Source organism: Nycticebus coucang, chromosome 8 (assembly GCF_027406575.1).
Source record: "Nycticebus coucang isolate mNycCou1 chromosome 8, mNycCou1.pri, whole genome shotgun sequence".
NCBI classification, from domain to species: Eukaryota; Metazoa; Chordata; class Mammalia; order Primates; family Lorisidae; genus Nycticebus; species Nycticebus coucang.
The window spans coordinates 69609873-69634214 of NC_069787.1; the positions used below are offsets into that span (position 1 = coordinate 69609873).

Consider the following 24342-nt stretch of genomic DNA (forward strand, 5'->3'; position numbering starts at 1 on the left):
AAGGTAAATAATGCCAAAACATAAACCAAGACATTAAGAAAATGTCTCCTTATTTGCATATAATATTTAGCTTCTTAATGAAATTCAAAGGATTGTTAAAAAATATTTGATCTTTAGGAATAATAACAAGTAGGAAAGCCCCATAAGAGCAGCAAAAATGGGCGGGGTGTGGTAATTCATGCCTATAATCCTAACACTTTGGGAAGCCAAGGCAGGTGGATTGCCTGAGCTCAGGAGTCTGAGACCAGCCTGAGCAAGAGTGAGACCCCATCTCTACTTCAAAATAGAAAAACCAGCCCGGTGTTATGGTGGGGGCCTATAGTCCTATCAACTAGCAACTGGGGAGGCTGAGGAAAGAGGATTGCTCAAGCCCAAAAGTTTGAGGTTGCTATATTAGTTATGATGCTGCAATACTCTATCAAGGGTAACAGAGTAAGACTCTGTCTCAAAAAAAAAAAAAGAACTGCAAAAAAGGCTCAGCATCCATAGCTCAGTGGTGTGGTTAGGGCACCGGCCAAATACACAAGGGCTGGTGGGTTCGAACCCAGCCTGGGCCTGCTAAATATACAAACAACAATAACAACAACAAAAATAACCAGGTGTTATGGCAGGTGCGTGTAGTCCCAGCTACTAGGGAGGCTAAAACAAGAGAATTGCTTGAGCCCAAGAGTTCAAGGTTGCTGTGAGCTATGATGTCACGCACTCTATATAGGGTGACAAAGTGATACTCTGTCTAAAAAAAAAAAAAGAGCTGCAAAAATGAACATTCATATCTTCTCTGCAATAGTATATGACACTACTATTCTCTATGAAATAATAATGATAGCAGGCATACAGCCATACAAACAGGGTAGGTGTCACATAAAACCAACAAGAAGTTACATAACAACCTTTGAATCTTCTAAATCCAAGTCTTTAAAGAATAGCTGTGTGATTAGAAGTGTATATATGTCCACTAATTTTTCCAAGGTAACAAAAGTACACCCTGATACTTAATTCAAAACTAACGACTGTGAACAATAAAAAGGTGGTCCAAACAAACCAACCAACCTGAAATTCTTGTCTTTGAGTTGTGATTCATTTAATAAATACCCATAGTATAATGAGAGAACTTTTAGGTAAAATAAACATTACAACAAAACCCATAATGTAAAACAGTCAGTAAATTAAAAGATAAGAAAAAAAAGAAATAAAAATATATTCAATCAACTTTCAAGGTGCTGAGAAGCAACTGTAATTCCACCAAATGCAAATGATATAAAATGGCTGTTTCTATGCAGTACACAAAATTGCTGATTTTGGGCATTTAAATTAAACTCCACATTGAGAATGACCTTATTTCCCTGGGGTGACAGACCTATAGGAACCAAATGATCAACACATTACTCAATAATGACATGAAAATCAATTCCATTTGAATCCTTTTTAAGTAGCTTGGAGAAAGGGGCACACTTATAACTATGACTCAATCTGTATGAAAACAAAGTATGTAAGCAAAATGTGTGCCTCCTAATATTCTGAAATTAAAAAAATATAAAAAATAAAAAGCTAGAAGAGGCCAGCAAGCTCCACATGTTATCCATAATAGCTGTAAAAAAGACTACCACTATTTATTATGTTTATGTGTTCTAGGTACTATGCTGGGCATCTTAAATATGTTATCTCAAGTAATTTAATAAATACCCTGAAAGGTAGGTATTAGCTTTATCTCCACTTTTCATATGAAAATACAAAGGCTCAGAGAAATTAAATAACCTGCCTAAAGCTACAGAATAATTGGCAGAGCAAGGACTCAAACTGCATGACTTTAATTGTTACGCCATAGTTGATGTCATCTCAGACCAAACAGAGACCAAAAACCACAAGCTTGCACCAAGAGTTGGAATGGATGAACCAACAGAGAAAGTCTTTACAACTGTCATGATTAAATGGCAGGTACAACTGGAACACAACACCTTTTTCAACATTAGAAAGGAAACCACTTCACATCAGTGACAAGGCCTGGGAAGAGAAACTTGGATATCTGGTTGAAAAACAAACATGGAAGCATTTGATCTCACATGAGTAGTGCAGCACAACTGAAAAAGTATTAACACCATAGACATAGAAGGAAAAATTGCATGACAGGTATCTGAATCTAGGTCTCAGTCCACACCTCAGAGAGGACTCCAGTGGCAGAGATGCTGCTCACACATTGCTCCCTACCCTCCCGTCTCTTTCAGTCCCAAAAGAATATGTGATTATGGCCAGGTGTCTATACCGAAAAATGTAATCAACAGCACTGTGTTTTCAGAAAAGGACAAATTATAAGCTTAATGCACTAGATCCAATAACATTTTAAGGAATCAGTAAAAATTCTAGTATTAACAAACTATTTTCCAAGGTATTTTTGCTGAGACAGTTTTTGATGCAGGATGTTCGGTGAACCTGGCCTCTGACCAATAAATATCTTCTGGTCATTGACAAACTGTCCTTACAAATCTCATGCCCCAGCCTCACCATTAAGCTAAACCATAGGGGCACGTATCTATTTAGACCTATCTTTCTCAACATCACAAAGTTTTCAAAAAAAAAAAAAATGCAACCTCAGAGACAAGTGTGTCTATAGTGTCCATGAGTTTAATACACAGCTGAAAATTTTAGACAGGTCTTAGAAAGAAAATAAGAAATGTTGGTAAGGGTGCAGAAAAAAGGAAAATGCTTATAACACTGTTGGTAGCAATGTAAGTTAGTACAGCCACTATGGAAAACAGCATGGAGGTTCCCCAAAAAACTAAAAATAGAAATACCAGATAATCCAGCAATCTCACAGTGGGGTATATACCTAAAAGAAAGGAAATCTGCATCTTGAAGAATGATCTGAATTCCTATGTTTATAGCACCACTATTTGTAATAGCCAAAATATGGAATCAGCCTAAGTGTCCACTGACAGATACAAGGATGAAGAAAATGTGGTGCATGTGTGTATGTATATATATATATACATATTGAAATATTATTTCACCATAAAAAAGAATGAAATCCTACCATTTGCAACACCATGAACAGAACCTGAGGTACTATATTAAGTGAAGTAAGCCATGAACAGAATGACAAATATCACATGTTCTCATTCATATGTGGAAGCTAAAAATTGATTTCATGGAGGTAGTGGAGGTAATTATCAGAGGCTGGGATGGGTAATGGGTATGAGGAAAGGATAGTTAATGGGTACAAAAATACAGTTAGTAGGAATAAGATCTAGTGTTCAAGGCCAGGTGCAGCGGCTCATGCCTGAAATCCTAGTACTCTGGGAGGCTGAGGTGGGTAGACTGCCTGAGCTCAGAAGTTCAATACCACCCTGAACAAGAGCAAGACCCTGTCTCTAAAAAATTAGCCAGGTGTTGTGGCAGGCACCTATAGCCCCATCTTCTTGGGAGGCTGATGCAAGAGGATCACTTGAAACCAAGAGTTTGGAGATTGCTGTGAGCTATGATGCCTCAGCCCTCTGCTGAGGGAGACAAAGTGAGACACTGTCTCAATTAAAAAAAAAAAAAAAGATCTAGTGTTCTGTAACATAATAGGGTGACTATAGTTAATAATTTATTGTATATACCAAAATACCTAGAAGATTAGGAATGTCCCCAAAACAGAAACATGAGTGTTTCTTCAAACATTTATGTATCTCAAGTACTGAGATTTGATAATTAAATCTTACATCAATCTTTGATGCATGCTTTTATCAAAGTGTATGTACCCCATAAATACACAGAACTCTTATATACCCACATAAACATCTTTTTTAAAAAGCCCACAAAAACCCTTTTTGGTGGGAGAGTTCAGTTTCAGCTCTATCAGTTCTTCCTGTAACTTAGCCACACTGACAAACATTTAGTTCAGACAGGTTCTGGGGTGTAACATCCAAAGCAAACTAGAAACTTTAAATATAACTTAGTCCTACTGAAACATGTTCATCTTTTCAGAAACTGACTTTATTTGAAGCAAATACTACTACAAGTCTCGGTGTAGCTTGTTATCTGACAGTGGAGTGACCAACCATTGATTTGCCTGAGGTGGAGAGGTTTTCTGGTATGTGTACTTTCAATGCTAAAATCAGGATGGTGAAGAGCAATCTGGGATGGTTGTTACCCTATTTGCTGAATGAAAGACAAATCTGATTCCACTGAATCTGTGACACTTCAACAATGAAAAATAGAGAGTTTCCAGTTGTCATTTATTCAATTTTCCTGTCCAATTTGAATTTCAAAAATCTGCATTTCCTTGAACAAAATCAGCAATGTTCTCATTTGTTCTTCCTCTATAATCCAAAATTCTTTATGTTCAGATATCTGCATATAATCTCCAATCACATGACACTACATATCCCTAGCCTGATCTCTCCTTCTGAATTGTAGACACATACATTCATGCTCCTACTTGACATTTCTACTTGAATATTTAACAGTAAATGAATCATAATTGTCCAAATGATGGGTAATAATGATTTCTCCCCTGAACCCTGCTACTCTGCCAGATTTTTTTCATCTCAATTAATTGTATTCCCATGCACATAGATGCTCAAACCAAAACTTAAAAGTCTGTTTTTCCTGGGGCAGCGCCTGTGGCTCAAAGGAGTGGGGCGCCAGCTCCATATGCCGGAGGTGGCGGGTTCAAACCCGGCCCCAGCCAGAAACTGCAAAAAAAAAAAAAAAAAAAAAAAAAAGTCTGTTTTTCCTTCCTTCTCTTATACCCCACATTCAATTCACCACCACGTCCTGTTGATTCCATTATAAAAGGAAACCCTAAATCCATCTACTGCTCCCCATCACCACTGCTATCAGCATTTAATTCAACAAATGTTCGCTGACTGCCTCTTTTATTCAAAGAGAATAAAAGCCCTGCCTCTCAAGAAACCTATAAAAACCACTACCATGTATTCAGACTAATAAGCTTTCTAATTGATTTGCCTGCTTCATTCCTTGTCCCCATTCCAGAACACCCAGAATATTTTCTTTACAGCAGCTAGAGTAATCTTCAAAAATATTCTTTCCTATTTAAAACTTTATAGTGGGTTCCCATCTCACTTAGAATAAAGTCTAAGTCTTAGCCACAGTCCTCAAAATCCCATGTCTTGGTCTCTGCCTGCCTCTGAAACTTCTGTGTCAGTGCTGCTCCTGCTAGAAGTCCTTTGCACATGTTAATTTTTCTGCCTGAAATATTCTTACCTGAGTTTCAGGTACCTAAACTACTTCTTCACTCATGTCCCAGCTCAAACGTTACATCCTCAGGGGCCTTCCCTGACCACTGCCCACCACGCCAGTTGCTCTTCGTTCTATTACCTTGTCTTACTTTCTTCTTTGCACTCATATTCTTTGTTTTCATGTCTACTGTCAGTTTAACCTGTTAGAATGCAAACTCTGTGTGAGATGGGATTATATCTACTACTTTAGTTCACTACTGTTACCTTGGGGATCTGGGGAGGAAAGCAGAGGCAGCTGCTCAGCTTATCTCTTTAACAATTTCTACAATCACCAATTCTGACTGCCACAGACTACTGAGTCTCTCTACCATGTTTAATTTCTCTCAATATTCCACAAATTAGAAACACTTAAATATATAAACATAAAGAAAATTCACAATCTTAAAAACTACTTTCAGTGTGTCATAAAACTAAACTATGCCACCAGATTCCAGAAGATAATATCAAACTTTTCCTTTGAAGTAAAAACAAAACACCACACTGGGACTCCTGTCACAGAAGAAAAACATTTCGTGTGGCAACTGAACTCAGCTTTTCTGCATTTACTTCAGACTTTTTTCACTTCTTACTGGAGACAGGTGGTTAGACCCTATTTGTATCCGTGCATATTCGCAGATCATATTTTTGCTAAAAGTTCTAAAGTGAACCACATTTGATCCTTGGGTTACATGTCTGACTCTCCCTTAAAGAACTGAGATGTGTAAAAACTTCTCTGTGGAGAGTTATTATATTTCAGTGCAATTTTAAAGTATATTTACTGATTTTCAAATGTCTAATAGATAAAGAATTAATTTCTACAGATTTCCAAAATGAACAATTAATAAAAATCAATTAAAATTAATAAAAAATACTATTTCATTCAAACAATTATTCACCAACACAATGATTGCTTTGTATAAGAAGTGGGGAGGGGACACCCTTGAACACACTTAACTTACCTCTTCAAAGCCCATTTCAAATAAACATTCAACGGCTCCTCTGACAGGCAAGAGTCTCGTAGAAAAAGTTGTGTTTCCAATCCGGATAGATCTATACTTTTCATCATTAGGGTTTCTAATAAAAAAATCAAAAGTTTGATTATATATAGTAATTTATATTTTTCACAGTGCTTTTGCAATCCTTTTAACATTTAATACTGCATACTGGCTAACCTACTAGATGGTGGTATAGACTCCAGCTTTAAAGAAAGAGGAAGCAGTCTGGAAAAGTACAATTCTGTGATGCTTACCTTCATACACGTCTAGTACAACCTGCTTGACTTTATAGCTGATAATGTGGCCATTATGATAATTCATGTGACATTTTTATTTTGTGTTGTTAAAGCTTGACACCTTTCTGAGTCTTTTAGATTGTTAAAACAAAATCCATATAAACTCCAGAAGGTTTTGTCCACTTTGTTCTAATGAATCCTCGTCATCTAGAACAGTACCTGACAGATAGTAGCTAATAAACATTTGTGAAGATGAACAAATAAAGGAATTAGAAAGCTATGTAAGAATGGATCATAGTTCCTCAAAGACTTTACTTCTGACAAATATAAACTTAGGTATACCTTTATAGTCATTTGATTTTCTTTCTTCATCAATGATTGTTTCTACTATAAGTTCTGCTTCAGTTCATGATACGTTTTTGACATAGAGTCATAATAAAAGGAAAATATAAATTTCTTCTATAATTAAGATTCTGAATAGTATACATAAGATGAGCAACCAGCACATTAAAAGCTTTGTGATTTTTAATAACCCTAATAAATCAGAAAGATTTTTTTAAAAAATCAGAAAGAAAATATACAAAGTTAAGATAATCACAGTATTATATTTCAAAAACCCTCAAAACATAGTTTAGGATGAAAAGTTTCAGATCTGATACTACCTGCTTTAAAAGTGGTAGTGGTTTCCATAAGCACCATGTTAAGAAGGATTCTGAGGCTGTACCTGGAATCCATAGGATAGGGGTGCTGTGCCTATCTGTCTGGGGTAAGAAATTGGGTGTGGGCAAATGCTAGCAACTGAGTTATCATCTGTGTTCTAACTATACCTGTTCTCTAGATATTCTGATGTAAAAACAAAACCCTCAAAATGTATTTTAATTGTGCAAGTTTTAATGAGTTTTGCATATTTTCCATCAAATAATTCCCTGTTGCCAAATGGTGATAAACATGAAATAAATGTTTTTAAGTCTTTGCCCTAATTTCAAAAATTACACAAGTTTATTGTAGAATATTCAGAGATAAAAGCTCTTAAGAGTGCTATTCTAAAGGTCCACAGATTGCTGATCCATAAATTCTTAGCTATCCATCCTCCAACCACTGGAAGTACAGACATTGAGAGTGTTCAGTAATTTCTACAGCAATTTGATTTTGCCATGAAATTTTCACTGTATTTTACACAGGTTACAGATCTACAAAGTACTGGGAATTAAAAACAAAAACACTGTTCTTCACCACAGGTAATCTGAGAATCATAGATAGCTGAAAAACAAAAAGAAAAAGGTCTCCCGTACTCATTCATTCTGTGTATTAGCTAAGAGTTTCTCAATATTGGCATTATTAAAGTTTGCGGCCTTTGTTGTGAGGGCTTCCTTATGCACTGCAGAATGTTTGGCCCTTCCAAGTCACAATGTGTCACAAGTGCACCTCTCTTTCCTACCATTGAAACAAACAAAAAAATTTACAACATAATCCTACATTTATCAAAGCTAGTTATAAATAAATGAGGCATCTTTTCATGACACTCAACATGTTCCACCAGGTGATAAACATGTCAGTATGACATAACCTACTGGTTCAAAACTGCTTGAGCTGTTTTAAACTATTTTTTCCCCCAATAGATTTCAATCTTTACATGCTGAGAGTGTTTCTCTCTGCTTGATTTCCTAATGCTTCTTCTTTCTCCACTGTTTAAAAATTATTTGAAAACTCTTTCTCCACTATTTAAAAACTCTTACAAAACTTCCAACATAGCTTATTTTGATATGTTACATGTTGTTTCAATATAAATGTTGATATATAGTTTACATTTTTCTGGGGTGTTCGTTTTTTGAAACATAGTCTCATTCTATTGTCCAGGCTAGATGGCATCAACCTAGCTCACAGCAACTTCGAACTCCTGGGTTCAAGCAATCTTCCTGCCTCAGCTTACTGAGTAGCTGGAGCTACAGGTGCCTGTCACAATGCCTGGCTAATTTTTTTTTTATTTTTAGTAGAGACAGGGTCTCACTCTTGCTCAGCCTGGTCTGGAAACTCTGAGCTCCAGGAATTCACCTATGTTGGCCTCCCAGCATGGTAGGATTACAGGTGTGAGCCATCATGCCTGGCTTTCCTCTTTAGTTTTTTTTTTTTTTTTAAGAGACAGAGTCTCATTCTATCGCCCTCAGTAGAGCGCTATGGCATCACAGCTCACAGCAACCTCCAACTCCTGGGCTTAGGCGATTCTCTTGCCTCAGCCTCCCGAGTAGCTGGGATTACAGGTGCCTGCGACAACATCCAGCCATTTTTTTGTTGCAGTTTGACCGGGGCTGGGTTTGAACCCGCCACCCTCGGTACATGGGGCCAGCACCTTACCCACTGAGCCACAGGCACCATCCTCCTCTTTAGTTTTTATGAGTCTATTTTCTCTTTTTATATACCATTTCTAAATCTCACATACCATGTATGTTTTCCTCACTAAAAGTATACTGCAAATAAGGTCCAGTAAAGAATCAAGTCCAGTTCTCCAAATCCTATCTTTCTATTAGTAAATATGTTGAACAAACTGGCCACGATCTTGAGCATAGACTAATGTCAAAAGTCTACCCTTGAACCACTGAAAGACTTAGAGATCTTGGGTGCAGGGCCATCAGAGCTCAAACCCATCAGATCCTGTTTCCTACTCTAGGAAAAGTGCTATTCAAATATTTTCTTAAACTCTTAACTTTTCTGCATCATCCTAGTGTGTACACTACCCTTGAGCTTATTACCACACTCAAAATCCTTCAGTGTGTAAAGTAATCCAAAGGATCAACTTCATTTTTGCTTGATCATCTTTTATTAACTTTCTCTTCAGACTTTTTGCAGTTTTTGCTATAATGCTTTTCTGTAGTTTTTTTCTATCTCTGCTGTCCATTAACTATTTCTGTAACTTGTAACTTATTTACATTGCTTGATAGCAATTATTTCGCACATTTTTTGCTGGGGATTTTTTTGAGTTGTTGATGCTGCTGAAAGAATGAGTTCTTGGAAAGGCAGCAAAATTTCCTGTATGTCACTCAACGATCACTTTGAATATATTTTTGTGTCTTCTTAGTTGTCATACCCCCATAGTTATTAAATTACAGTAGAATCTCTATGAGATGACCATCTGAAGGACTGTAACAACAAACTAGTCAACGTAAGAAATTAGATCTACTGTACTAATAAATACATGTGGTGCGTATCTGGTCTGTGAAAATTAGGTCAACTTAAGAGGTGGTCAATTTAGGGAGGTGGTCAACTATAAAGGTTTGACTGTATTTAACTTACAAAAAGTTAGTCTTTGTTCTTATAGTATTAATGGTAGGAAAAAGTCACACATCACTTTAAACATCACATCTACCACATTTCTAAGACTGTAAGACATGTTAATGGTAGGCAATAACAATAGCATATTAGAAAAAAGAAAACTGGGCGGCGCCTGTGGCTCAGTGAGTAGGGCGTCGGCCCCATATGCCAAGGGTGGCGGGTTCAAACCCAGCCCCGGCCAAACTGCAACAAAAAAAAAAAATAGCCGGGCGTTGTGGCGGGCACCTGTAGTCCCAGCTACTCGGGAGGCTGAGGCAAGAGAATTGCGTAAGCCCAAGAGCTAGAGGTTGCTGTGAGCCGTGTGACGCCACGGCGCTCTACCAAGGGCGGTACAGTGAGACTCTGTCTCTACAAAAAAAAGAAAAGAAAACTACCCATTCCACAATTTCAGAAACTTGGGAATTAAATATATCTTATCATTTACTAGTCCTTGTCCTGGTTAGCATGGATAATCCCTGAAAGGGTTCGCATAAATGTAAACAAGAACATAATCTTATATTTGTTTGTGGATAATTTTAAACTTTATATCTAGTCCTAAAAGTCAGTTATTCTGAGATATCTCTAAAATTTTCAAAAACATCTATGTGCCTTAATAACCATTATGTGAACCATCTCTGGCTCTAACTCTATTGCTGACAAGCAAAACTTGTACACTTAATGTAGTTTAACACAAAACACGTGTGGTTATAAAACCTACATACTCCCTACCACACAAGCTGCCAACAAACTGACCAATCCTCAACCACCCACCCTCAATTTCTCCAGATGTCAATGGTACCCTAGATTAGAAATCTAAAGCTACTTTTGACTATTTTGTCTTCATTGCCAGTTCTACTCCATGTATTCAGTCATTGAGAACTGCCAGTCTCTGCCTATAAGTTCTTTCTCTAGTCCATCCCCATTTACTTTTATAACCATGCAAGAGCTTCACAATAGAATCAATGCCTTGAATCTCACATTATTATTCTATATGAAACTCTTGCATTATACTTCTCTTTGACTCCAGAAACTACAATTGCTTTCTCCTGTTTATCATGTCAGATATGTCTTCTGTTCCTCCATCAACCAGCCCTACCATATCAAATTTATATTCTCAAAACTGTCCCTCGTTAGTTTCCCCGACTAGCTCCTCACACAAATACTTAAGTCCTTAAACATCGCCTGGAAATTGCTCTCTAGATTTTATTCCGTAACTGTTTTCCATACTTGTTCCTTTCTCTCAAATATATTTATGTTCTTTAAAGAAACCATTTTCCATTCTTTCCAATCACCCCAAAGCTGCTGGTAATTAATAACTGTGTACAGTTAGTAAAGGAAATTAGTATAAAATCAAATATACTTTTTAAGGAACCAATGAAGCATAGTAATTAAAAAAATCCCTGTGGAATGTCAGTGAAACTATTATAGAGCTTTGAGGAAGTAGATATTATTGAAAACAGCTCATCTTTATCTAGAAGCCAGTGAACTGAAAAAAAAAAAAAAAAGGTCCTAACTCATGGCATCATGTTCCTGCAAATTAGCACATTATCTTATTATGGAAGAATTTATGACTGCTAATTGGAGAACAGGATAAGCATCATCCAAAGAAGAAATTCAAAACTTAATCAAAAGTATTATTTTTCACTTGAGATTCAATGTGTACAGCAAAAAGTATCACTGTTTTAAACAAACCAAATCTGCAAATGAAATTCTCATTTCAGCACTCATTCTATAAAAACGCTATAGTTACTCCTCAGTTTACATGGGAAATTAGTTTCAAGAACCCCCAAATCCCACTTACATTAATCCATGCATGCTCAAGTCCCAGAACCCACTCTCTAGATCCCTTTTATATGAAAAACTGGCCTTTGAGAATACTATATTTACCATCTGCATATGGTTGGAAAAAACTCCCCATACTACATATAAGTGGACCTGCCCAGTTCAAACCCATGTTATTCAAGGGCCAACCGCATATTGGACTCTGTCTAAGGGGCAAAGGATATCAACCTCTAACGTTAGTGGATTTTCCCAAACAGCAAAAGGAACAGAAAACTTTAATTTTCTCTACTCTAGAATAAGTTACACTGTATCTGTAATGTTGTGTGGCTGAGGATCAAGAAGGGATTTGTAGCTTTTCTGTTAAGAGGTTAGCAAGACACTGAACTTGGGGTAATCAGTCCCCTCCCACCTTCCCACTGCAGCCTGAGTTTGAATTCTAAGAGTATAAGGACAGAGAGACTATTACCTAAGAAATACCAAAATGGGCACTTTTTCAAACCACATCCAATTACATGAGTTCTAAACTTCCCTAATTTCTTTTTTAGATAAAAACTCTTCAAGATCAGAAACATAAGCCATTAGTAGAGTGTAACATGAATTGACAGCATGCCAACTTTTAGTTTTCTTCCTCAAAACAAACAAGATCTTAGCATTTGCAGTTTCACTGTATTGAAAGCAGACCTGAGCCCTTATGAAAAGGCAATCTCTCTTTTCTGAATGGTGGGGTTTAAATAACTTGGTGGCTTTCCAGGTGGGAAGTCCCAGCTGTTAGGTTCTGAAGAACTCAGCTTGTTAGTTCATTCGGAGAGTCCACTGCCATCCACGGACAGTAAGAAGCTGTAAGGTCTCTCAAGGAAAAACAGGTGAGTTGAGAATGTGTCACAGAGGAAGAAGGTGGTTCCCACATAGGTCATAATTGTAACTATGAACAGGCCACATGCTGTATCCCTCATAACATATGGCACATAATAAGGACTCAAACTTTTCCCTTCACTTTATTTTAAAAACTATTACCTAAACAAACAATATTATTGGCACAAATTAAAAAACTGCATTTGTAACTAATGTCTCTTAAAGGATAGGTCACATAAACTCTATAACCTTAAAGTGAGAAGAGTTCCTGGCAGGAGTGAGGGGCCTTCTGATTTCAAGACCATTCTTTTCTAAGCACCAAAGGAGGCAAGAAAAGCTTAGTCTTTCTCTGCTGCACCCCTTTTAATAAAAGAATTTATGTAGAATTTAAATTCACTCAAAGGCCACACTTAACGACCAGGAAGGCCACAAGTTTCCTTAAGACTACAGGTCCTAGGGGCGGCGCCTGTGGCTCAGTGAGTAGGGCGCCGGCCCCATATGCCAAGGGTGGCGGGTTCAAACCCGACCCCGGCCAAACCGCAACAAAAAAAATAGCCGGGCGTTGTGGCGGGCGCCTGTAGTCCCAGCTACTCGGGAGGCTGAGGCAAGAGAATCGCGTAAGCCCGAGAGTTAGAGGTTGCTGTGAGCCGTGTGACGCCACGGCACTCTACCGGAGGGCGGTACAGTGAGACTCTGTCTCTACAAAAAAAAAAAAGACTACAGGTCCTCCTCCTTTGAACTAGATACCACCACTAAAATACCAGAAGCTCCTTTAAGCCAGGTTCCATTTTCCTGCCCCACATACCAAGTCCCTCTTTAGGACAAGACAGCCACATCATTTGATCTGAGGAACTGCAGGGGTGGAAGTGGGGTTATGCTTCTCAATGAATAATCAAACTTTCCTCCCAATCCCCCAAATCTGTGAAGTTTTCGAGAGTTCTAGAAGCATACTTTTGCTCACGAGAGAAAGAAGCAAAGTACTCCTATCAATACCATCACTTATTCTTATTTAAAGGATCATGTCGAATAGTAGAATCCAGACACTAACATGAAAAACCATAACTTTAAAATACTACGTTAAGTGTTTTAATCAACAAAAACAGGCACCAAAAAACCCCCCCAAACATTAAAACTTCAAAATCCCACCTTGTCAGTAATATTATGCCTTAGTATTAGGATATTCACAAAATGAAAAGAAAATATAACTTTGTCAGGAACTAACTGCTGATAAACATGAGGAAATGTAAGCCACCCTGCTCAGTAAGACACTGGCAACGGGAATGAAACGCCGTTACGATTTATGTCCTGACATTTAAGACAGTTAAACAAGGAGGTAAGAGGCCAAGTTCGCACCTTCCCTCTGCCCTCCTGTCGCTGGGACCTCCAGTTCACGCCCAGCAGCACCTCGACACCAGGTCAGCTGCCAAGTCACAACTGCCAACAAACTTCCTCTTCTTGGGCAGCCGTGGAACCCAGCCGCGTCCCAAGGCCCCTGGCCGGCGGGGTCGTACGCTGCGCCGACGCTAGGTCCGGGCCCGGGTCCCTCTGGGCCTGGCCGCCCTCTGGGGCCCGGGCCGGGCGCCCCCAGACCCGGGCCGAGCAGACGCCACGGCCTGCTCGCCCCGGCACCTCAGTCCAACCCCACGGCCTCGCACCTGAGGATGTTATCAGCGTAGGTGAGCAGCAGCTTGGAGGCCTCCAGGAAGGTCTCTGGGGTGTTCTGGCAGAGCTCGGCCACTGCCGGGGACGCCGAGCCGGAGGAGCTGCCCAGCGCCGCCGCCGCCATGCTTGAGCGCCAGCGGCCGTCGCCGCCCTCCGCGCGCCGCGTCCCGCACTGAGCAGGCGCCTCAGCGAGCCGCGGCCACCGCAACCGGCGGGAGGGGCGGGGGCCGCGGCCGGGAGGGGCTGGGAAGTTGGCCGGGAGCAGCGGGCCAGGGCCTGTTCGCGAGGTGGGGGCCCCTTGCCCGGCAGGGCTGTCCGCTGAGACAGAGCAGAGCAGAGGCGGCAGGGAGGAGGTTCCACCGGGACGGACAGGGTGCCCGGTTGTAAGGGTTGGGGGACTTCTGTCGGGTGGGGGGCGGTGGCCTGGCCGAGAGGGGCGGGGGAGCGAGAATAGGCCTGGAGGCGTGCGGATTGGGATGGTTCGGCCCGCGGGGACCGAGCCGGGACAGGCAGGGCTGTTCCTCGCCGAAACCCGGATTCCTCCGCGGCCCGGGGTCAGCTTCAATTGATCCAGCCGCTAAGGTGGAGAAACCGTCTGCACCGCTCTCCCTTCCCAATAAGCAGCCTTCGCGGATTGTCAAAGTGTTCTAGATAGAAGTGTAGATGAAAGACCCAGGAGGAAAGAACGACGAACGTTCAAAAACAAAACCGTGGTGGTAAACTCTGCTGGGTTTATGATGTCCGATTTCTTTTAAGAATTAGGTAAAAGATTGAAATTTTCTTATCTAAGTCCCAGCTCAGATAATGATTCCTCTATAAAGAAGTGTTTTTTAAACCACAGGTTGAAATACATTACCATCTGGTGACCAGCATAAAACAAATACACAGTAATAACAAAATAGAACAGAATAGAATTGGAGGGGAATAAAAACTTGCATCCCACATAGGAAGGGTATTTATTTTGTGATTTTTGTTGTGCAGATAGATCACGTGGTCACTGTATTTTATTCATCTTAGAAGATGCATCCCTAAGTATCATACTTTAAATGCAGCCTCTGCCTTACCATGACCTTGATAGTATACTTCACCAATGGCTTCCTTTGCATAAATTCCTTTCCAAATCTCAAGTATTTTTCTTGACCTGTTTTTAAGATAAGTTCTTGGCCTAAGTAACCTCTTAAAAAGTTATTGATGTTTCATTTCCTGTTTGATTTTAAGATTTGAAGTTTTCTTTCACTATCTCTGAACAAGACCTTGAGCTATGCTCTCTGCTATAATTATCTGCTAGCTATACCTAAGTTTCTAATAAACAGGTTAGACCAGCTTGGAAGAATAGTGTGTTCAACAGCATGTTACTAGCACTTGTAACTAAAATTTTCTATGGCTTAACACAAAAGTAATTTCTTTCTGGTTTACATAACAGTTTAAATAATGCATTATTAATGTCATTAGTCAGTGGGCCCATGCTCCTTGCATCCCTTGAAAACAGGAGTACACAGATATTTCCTGTAAGGGGCCAGAAAGTAAATGTTTTAGTCTTTATGGATCATAGGGTCTGTCTCAGGTGTTTAAACTCTGCCTCTGCAGTTGCACCTCCATAGGCAATACTTTAAAGTGCATGGGCGTGGCTGTTCTAATGAAATTCTGTTTTTAAAAATAGCCTTCTGTAGGTTGTAGTTTCCTAACTAGCCAGTAGTTTGCTAACTTCTGCCATAGAGCCTCAGAGATTTTGCATTTAGTTAGTGGTTGGAAAAAAATAGGGGGCACACCTACTTAACCACTGGAGTCCAGAAATGACATACAGCCATTTTCTCTACCATATGGTTATGGAGAAAGAGGCCCCTTCTAGATAAAAGGGGGAGGCTGGGAAATGTAGTTCTTAGCTGCACAGGGCCTCTTACAACTACACAATGGAATGGAAGGGTGACAGGGCTAGAGCTATAGCTCACCAGTCTTTGCCACAAACTATAACTCCCTTAATTTGGGCTTCTTAAATCCATACATTTATCCTTATATAAAGATATTATATAGGGTGGCCATGAAGTTGATGTACAATTTAAAATAGTGTGCAATTTAAAACTTTAACTAACTTTATGGCCATCCTGTATATTATACAATATTTATGATTTCTTTAAAGCAACAGAACACTTGTTTTCCAAATAAAATCTTAGGAAGACTCTCTATATACAAAACACCAAAGTGGAAATGCTCTGGAATTGAAGCAGGGGGGATGCAGAGGGGCAGAATGATGTCAGCTGAGCCTTCCCTTTTACAGATATAATTGCCAAAAAACACTTTTGTGGGGAAACATGCAACCACAGTGTGAAAACCAATGCCATAGAATTAATACTGTGATAATAATGTATAGTCCACAAAATCATAGAAATCACCATTTCGTTTTTTAAAATCACCTGAAATTTGAGTCCTTCTAGATAACACTTTATCAACATCTCTTAAGTTCTTGAATAACTATAGTTTTTTATAAGGCTATTAAGGGAATTCATTATAATAACCCATTATAATAAGGGTTTTTGTCTCTTCTTCCAAGAAAGTTGAAGAAATATTTTCAGTTTTCTTTAGAAAAATTGAATAAGCTACTCTTCATTTCTTTATATTCATCAATGTAAGTGTTCATTGATCGATGACCTAGTATTGTATCAGCTTTAAACTTCCTATTTGATTTTTTTTGAAAGTTGAAGAAATATTTTGTTTTCTTTAGAAAAATTGAATAAGCTACTCTTCATTTCTTTACATTCGTCAATGTAAGTGTTCATTCATTGATGACCTAGTGTTGTATCAGCTTTAAACTTCCTATTCTTTTGATTTTTTTGTTCCAAAACAATATTTTTTCAGGATTCCACCTTTGTTAAGAATGTTATCTCTGGAATTGACAAATTATGGCACTATTCTTAAAAGAAACAACAAAGAAATAACCTACAGAATTTTTCCCAGTATTGGTTTTGTTACAGATGTGCATATATATATGTTAAAAATATGTATGTGTATATATATATACACATACATATAAAGTTTACCTCAATGTAGATCATCAGTAAGGAGTTTGAAGCCTTTTAGGAATTGGTGTGATGACTCAGTATTGTGTGATTATATTGATTAACCAACAACTTTATTCAGTGCCTGATATGTGCAAAGCAGTCTGAGATAGCATGAGAGTTTTAATCTAGTAGGGAAGACAAATCTAATGATAGCAATTTACACACAAATAGCCCTTTAGTTGATGAAACAAAAGTTATTGTGAAGGTTTGAAAATCAAATGTCATCCAGTAAGAAGTGCACAAAAAGAGCACATATACTAACTATCAAATGTAAGGGTGTTTATTCATTCTTTCTATTAGTCATTCATTCATCAAATATTTACGAAATGACTACTAAATGCCAAGCACTGTGCTGTAGGCACTGTGAAGCCTTGAAGGAGATAAGTCCCTATTTCCACAGACATATTATAATGAGTTTAGAGCAGTAGTTAGACCAGCAACATCACCATCACCAGGAAACCTGTCAAAAAGACAAATTCTCAAGCCCCAGATTTAAAGGTTGGGGCCATTAACCTGTGTAGTAACAAGCCCTTCAGATGATTTTGATACAGAATAAAATTTGAGAACTACTAGTTCAGAGGAAGGAAAATCTCATTGTGAGCTGTAGTTCCACTGAGAACTTGAATAGAACCCTTAGATTAAGGTTGGAAAGGGGACCAAGGACTCCCCATTCCATCAGCAACAATATCCCAACAGTATTTCATTCTGAGCATTTCCTGTATCTCTCTTCCTTGCCATTGCCTTTGTTCAGGGCCTCATCATGTTTCATCCAGTTTTAACTCTCTCCCTGTGATCATTCCCACATTCTTTCAGTCCACCATGTAGACTGCTGCAATAGTGAACTTTCTAAAGCACACATCTGATCATGTTATTCTCCTGGTGAAAAGGTTTTTACAGCTCCCCTTGCCCACATTCTAAAGTCAAATAGTGCCAGGAGCCAGGCTGGTAACTTAAATGAAGTGGCTTTGTTAAAGACAAAAAGGGGTAGGGAAGACTGGTGAAGGAAATGAGACAGTTTACCGTGAATTTCCTAGAGAAATTTAGATTTAGTAAAAGAATGTTCTGCTCCAAATTAGCCCAGCTATCACATATGTCTGGCCCATTGTATCAAATCCAAAGTCCTCATTATCATTCCCAAAGCTGCTGTGATCTGCTTTTACTGTTGCGTCGTTCCACACCTTGACATTGATCATACTGCAATACTCAGCAGTTCGTGGAAGACACCGTGACATCTCGCATCTCATGCCTCCAGGCCTGTGTACAGCAGATGGGCAATAAATACCACGTCACTGACTTTTTTGTATTTGCATGTTATATTCATATTCTCCCTTTATAGATTCACGGCCAGCTCTGTGCAAGTAAAGTTAATGAATTTTTCATACACAAATAAATGCCTCCATTATTACAACATTAGGGTGTGATACCTGGAGACCAATTTTAAAAAGTAAAAACTTTGTTACTATTACAAAAGAATTGTAGAAAAGGTAGTAAATAAGGCTATGTAAAAATATAGTAACACCATCATTGTATGCCTTTGCAGACCTCTAAAACATTTTTGAAAATAATATGTTTTGTAGGTGGCTATATCTCCTAACAAATATTCTCAACATCTTTGCACATTAATATTCACCCCTAAAATTATTAAGTGGATACATGACATTTGGATGTGTCACAAAATCACACAATTTCCTGATGTTGGGCATTCTTGTTATACTTTACTCATTATTATAAATAACTCTGGAAGTACGGTAGTCATTTCGTTCTTTTCCAGGAGTCCGTGGAATACGACGTGTACCTTCTCAGACAACACCACTGCCAAAGAAAAATGCCCTTTTGATGGAAGAAAATGCTATCTTATCACGTTTTTAGCAGGTCTTGTATTATCCGCGAATCACTGAGGTTCCGACAGGATTGTCTTAACTAAAATAAACTCCCACCCAGCCACTGCCCACCCAGGGTCCGACCTCGGCCAAGGTGACCCGCAGCACTCAACCGGCTGAAGCCGGCTCGGGCGTGACGTGTGCGTGCGAGCGCGCATGGGCGTACGTGCGCGTGCGCGTGCGCGTGCGTTCGAGCGCGTCAACGCTGAGGTCCGTCGCTGCGTTCAGCCCTGTTACAGGTAGCAGTTCGCTGCTCTCTTCCTTCAGTCCCTCCGCAGCCAAATTGGGTTGGGGACGAATTTCGAGAGGGGCGTACAAGGACTTGGGGCCTGATTTCTTTACCTCTCAATATGCTTTCATTGGAGGCAGTGCAGGGAATGGCCACACCCCTTTCCTCTCTCCCTTGGAATGATAGGCTAGACGTAACCTCTCCTTCCACAGATAACCGGATTGGAGAAGTTTAGCTGAGTGGAAAGATCTGTCCTCTCTCCCAGTCGCAAGCCTAGACACAGTCTGTTGTCAACCTAAGCGTCCAAACAACTGGGCTAAGGCTGTTGGTTCTGGGCGGCCTTGCAAACAGGCTGGTTATGTCTAGAAATTGAAAGTTGGTAAAGCCCGTTTACTGCACCTTAAAGAATAGGCCCTGAAATAAGTTTTCTGTGCCACTGGCACCGGAAAAGCTATTTAAAATAAGTCCTTAGTAATACTGAAAAAAAATTGTTTTGGTGAATTGAATGACTAATTCATTTATTTTCTTCCAGTGTCTGAAGGTACTTACAGTCTGAAGAGGGGGTTAAGTCTGAACAAGTTATTTGATGATAAAATAGAAATTAAAATGATGTAACAATTGTTTTCCCATGCTCAGTATATATCAGGCACCCAAAAGAACATCTTAGATATTGTTATTTTAGCCCTAAGGATAACTTCTCAGTGTGTTGTGGTCTGTTACAGGAATGTGTTTCTGATCATCGGAGTTTCAACCATGTTGTCAAACAGCTTGCAGAATTTCCTGAAAATTACAAGCACTTCTCTTCTATATTCAAGATTATGGCAGCAGTTAACAAGAAGTAAAAGATTTTTGGGAACTGTGCCAACATCTAAATTGCATAGGCGGGTTGTTATCACAGGAATTGGCTTAGTGACACCTCTTGGTGTTGGAACTCAGCTGGTTTGGGAACGTCTTATCCAAGGAGAGAGTGGAATTGTTTCAGTGGTTGGTGAAGAGTATAAGAGTATCCCTTGCAGTGTTGCTGCTTATGTGCCAAGAGGTTGTGATGAAGGTCAGTTCAATGAACAAAACTTTGTGTCCAAATCAGATATCAAGTCTATGTCTTCTCCCACCATTATGGCCATTGCCGCTTCAGAATTAGCCTTGAAAGATTCTGGCTGGCATCCTCAGTCAGAAGCTGATCAGGTGGCTACTGGTGTTGCAATTGGCATGGGAATGATTCCTCTTGAAGTTGTTTCTGAAACCGCTTTGATGTTTCAGACAAAAGGTTACAGTAAAGTTAGCCCATTCTTTGTTCCTAAGATTCTGGTCAATATGGCAGCAGGCCAGGTCAGCATTCGATATAAATTCAAGGGCCCCAATCATGCAGTATCCACAGCCTGTACCACAGGAGCTCATGCTGTAGGAGACTCTTTTAGATTTATAGCACATGGTGATGCTGATGTGATGGTAGCTGGAGGTACAGATTCTTGCATTAGCCCTTTATCTCTAGCTGGGTTTTCCAGAGCCCGGGCTCTGAGCACAAACTCAGATCCTAAGTTAGCATGTCGACCCTTTCATCCAAAGAGAGATGGTTTTGTAATGGGAGAAGGTGCAGCTATGCTGGTACTGGAAGAACATGAACATGCTGTTCAACGAGGGGCCAGAATCTATGCAGAAATTTTGGGCTATGGACTCTCAGGTGATGCTGGTCACATAACTGCCCCCGATCCTGAAGGACAAGGTGCTTTAAGGTAAAAAATGGTTGTTTCTTTCCAAATATTCCTTCAAATAAAACACTTTATTGAAGAACCAAATTAAGGAAAATTGTAGTATCACACCTTGTTGCACAATATCTTTGTTTTTCTGTTTTAGACTAAATATGGTTTTTGAATTCTTTGCTTTAAACATTTGAAATATTTGAAAACATCTGAACATCCTTATAAAAATTGTATTTGATTTAAGGCCATTACAATTGTGAAGAAGGCCGTATGTGTCTCTGCCAACTTCTCATGCCTTCATTTCTGTTTAACAACTATCAGTGTGCTCGTTCCCAAGTCTTCCTCCTCCTTGACCCTTCATCAGATGGGGAGAGAAAAGCCAAACAAGATTTGTCTTGTTTCTGCTTCATTTCATCAGACTTCTGTTCTTTTCAAATCAGCACTTCTCCATCTTTAATTACCCAGAGATCTTATTAAAAATGCTGACTCTGACACTGAAGGTCTTGGGTGGTGCTTGAGAGTCTGTGTTTCTAATAAGCTTTCAGGTGATGATGATGCTCCTGGTCTAAGGGCCACACTTTGAAAAGCAGTTTTTCAGTTGTAAAAGAGATAAGTAGCGTGTTTAAAAAAATAAAAAAATAATATGTCAGTGTGTTAGATAATGGCTTTGTGTTTTAAATCATACTATGTTTACTCAGTTAAATTAGCCAGGAATTAGTAATCCTTTTCTATAATGGGACAAGTAGTAAATATTTTTGGCGTTGTGGGCATAAAGTCTGTTGTAACTATTCAGCTATGCCATTGTAGGGTGAAGGCAGTCATAGACAATATGTAAATGAATGGGCATATTATGTGTTCTGATGAAAATGTTTACAAAAGCAGGGCCATGATTTTTCAACCCCTAAATTATACTTTTGAGTTTTAGTGAGTAGTTGCTGGTGATGTAAATGTCAAGCATAGTAAAAAGCTAGATGAAGAAATAGTAATATTTAAATAGTAATATTTAACAGAATCCTTTCAGCATACTTCAAATTATACTCTGAGCTGCCTATTAAGAAATATCTGTATCTGTATAAATGTAGATATATTAAGGTAATACATTAGATATATTAAGAAATATCTGTATCTGTATAGATACGTTTCGGGAACTAAAAGGAAGATTTTTGACATCTAAAAAGTGTTCAAAAGTTTTTCCAGAGAAATTTTTTTAGTGTTAGATTTATTTGTTTTTTGGATTAGCTTCATAATTCTTTCTTTATTTAGGTTTTTTAATTTTTATTGTTTATTTTTTGAGACAAAGTTTTGCTCTGAGTAGAGTGCTGTAACATCATAGCTCACAGCAACCTCAAACTCTTGGGTTTGAGCAGTCCTCATGCCTCAGTCTCCTGAGTAGCTTGGACTAAAGGCATGCTCCACTATGCCCAGCTAATTTTTCTATTTTTAATAGAGACAGAGTATTGCTCTCATTCAGACTGGTCTCAAACTCTCAAGCTTGAGAGTCTTCAATTTGAGACAATCCATTTGCTTTGACCTCCCAGAGTGCCAGGATTACAGGCATAAGCCACCGTGCCTTGTTATTATTTTTTTGAGACAGAGTCTCACTTTTTCCCAGGCTAGAGTGCCATAGCATCAGCCTAGCTCACATCAACCTGAAATTCCTGGATCCAAGTGACACCTCAGCCTTTTGAGTAGCTGGGACTACAGGCATCTGCCACAATGCCCTGCTAATTTTTCTGTTTTTAGTAAAGATAGGGGTCTTGCTGTGTTGCTTAGGCTAGTCTAGAGCTCCTGAGCTCAAAAGATTCTCCTGCTTCAACTTCCTAGAGTGATAGCATTACAGGCATGAGCCACTGCACCTGGCTCATTTAGAATTCTTACAGCCTAAATGAAGATTTTGAAAAGTTATTTGAACCACTAATGTAGTAGATTATTGAGAAATATTCTAAGTTTTACATTTAAATGTAAAAGAAAAATTAAAACATAGTTATAATGCTCACAAAAAATTGCCATATTCATAAAAAATCCCAAGATGAAAAATTATTCTAGTTGAGTCAACATGGAAAAATGCCAATTCAAATAAATAGAATTTTATTTTATTAGAGATTATACAATTAAAGGCTTGTATATTTAACTCATGGGGATGAATCAGTCCAAGTGTATGACTCATAATTTCCATGCTGATAGTATAACTGATATTGTACTTCAAGATGGAGTTCTGCTAGTAGAGCAAAGAATTCTTTTCCTTGTCTACTAGGATGCCTATATTTCTTTTGCTTAAGTCACACAGAAAAAGAATCTCCGTTCAAATAAAACTTAGTCCTCATAAATTTCTTTCTCGTTTTATTAGATGTATGGCTGCTGCTGTAAAAGATGCAGGGCTACAACCTGAAGAGATATCTTACATCAATGCACATGCTACTTCTACACCATTGGGAGATGCTGCTGAAAACAAAGCTATCAAACATCTCTTCAGAGACCATGCATATGCTCTTGCTATTTCCTCAACTAAGGGAGCCACAGGACATCTGCTGGGCGCTGCCGGGGCGGTTGAGGCAGCTTTTACCACTCTAGCTTGTTATTATCAAAAACTACCACCTACTTTAAACCTGGATTGTACAGAACCAGAATTTGATCTCAATTATGTTCCACTAAAGGCACAGGAATGGAAAACTGAGAAAAGATGTATTGGACTCACCAATTCCTTTGGCTTTGGTGGTACTAATGCAACACTTTGTATTGCTGGCATGTAGGACAAATCATTTGTAATTAAATATATTGATTTTTTAAATGTTGTATTTTTTGTATCAGGGTTTCTCAATCTTGGCACTTTAATATTTTGGGTAGGATAATTTTTTGTTGGGGAAAGGGAGGTCGTCCTGTGCATCATAAAATGTTTAACAGCATCCTGGTCTCTTCCTACTAGATTCTTATAGCACCCCTTTCCCCATGTGTGACAAACAAAAATGTTCCTAGACATTACCATATGTGTTCTGGGGAACAAAATAGCTCCCGCTTGAGAACCACTTACCTGTGTTTTCCTGATACGCCAGGTCAAACAACGTCTATGATCTTTCACCTACTCTTGTCCCTTTGGGCATTTAGTGAGTAGCTACTCTGTGCTGTCTAGGGTTGCTGCAGTGTGCAGCTCCAGGGGTACCCCTTCCTATGTAGGAAGAAATACAATATAACTAGGAGTTTGCATCATTCATCAATATTCTTTGAGTGTATCTTTTAGCTGTTAATCTATAGACCCATTACTTATCTAGCTCTCGTTTCTTTATATTATCCATACTGTAATTCAGTAAGTTAATGAAATTTTCCTAAACTCCCAACTCATCAGTACTCTGAAAGTGAAATTGGTTTGGCATTCTTTCTTATTCTTTTTGTATTTATGTTGGCATCTAGAGATTAATGGAGGTAAAAGT

At 38.9% G+C, this 24342-nt stretch overlaps 2 protein-coding genes across 4 annotated transcripts in view; one reads left to right on the forward strand and one right to left on the reverse strand.

Moving 5' to 3' along the window:
* Nucleotides 1–14455, reverse strand: part of NGLY1 (N-glycanase 1) — a 68618-nt gene extending 54163 nt beyond the window's left edge. The window contains exons 1-2 of one of the 2 annotated variants that reach the window (XM_053599437.1): nucleotides 14046–14455; nucleotides 6179–6293 (exon numbers count right to left, since the gene is read on the reverse strand). In XM_053599437.1, coding sequence (XP_053455412.1) covers nucleotides 6179–6293; nucleotides 14046–14176 — 246 coding nt within the window. In that variant the 5' untranslated portion in view covers nucleotides 14177–14455. The remainder of the gene's footprint in view (nucleotides 1–6178; nucleotides 6294–14045) is intronic. The other variant, XM_053599436.1, reaches the window with a different exon arrangement.
* On the forward strand, nucleotides 13817–23709 carry OXSM (3-oxoacyl-ACP synthase, mitochondrial). 2 transcript variants are annotated; one of them, XM_053599439.1, is made up of 3 exons: nucleotides 13817–14066; nucleotides 19940–20950; nucleotides 23265–23709. In XM_053599439.1, exons 2-3 carry the CDS (start codon nucleotides 19971–19973, stop codon nucleotides 23665–23667), a joined length of 1383 nt encoding a protein of 460 aa, XP_053455414.1. In that variant the 5' UTR covers nucleotides 13817–14066; nucleotides 19940–19970; the 3' UTR covers nucleotides 23668–23709. The 2 variants fall into 2 exon arrangements, with proteins under 2 accessions (XP_053455414.1, XP_053455413.1); XM_053599438.1 differs by lacking the exon at nucleotides 13817–14066 and adding an exon at nucleotides 17371–19227.
* Nucleotides 23710–24342: the final 633 nt, after the last annotated feature.

Coding starts and splice junctions, on each gene's coding strand:
- OXSM (XM_053599438.1), top strand. CDS start 19,145: ATGGGCGTACGTGCGCGTGCGCGTGCGCGTGCGTTCGAGCGCGTCAAC. Junction 19,228..19,939: donor TGCGTTCAGCCCTGTTACAG/GTAGCAGTTCGC, acceptor GGTCTGTTACAG/GAATGTGTTTCTGATCATCG. Junction 20,951..23,264: donor GAAGGACAAGGTGCTTTAAG/GTAAAAAATGGT, acceptor TCGTTTTATTAG/ATGTATGGCTGCTGCTGTAA.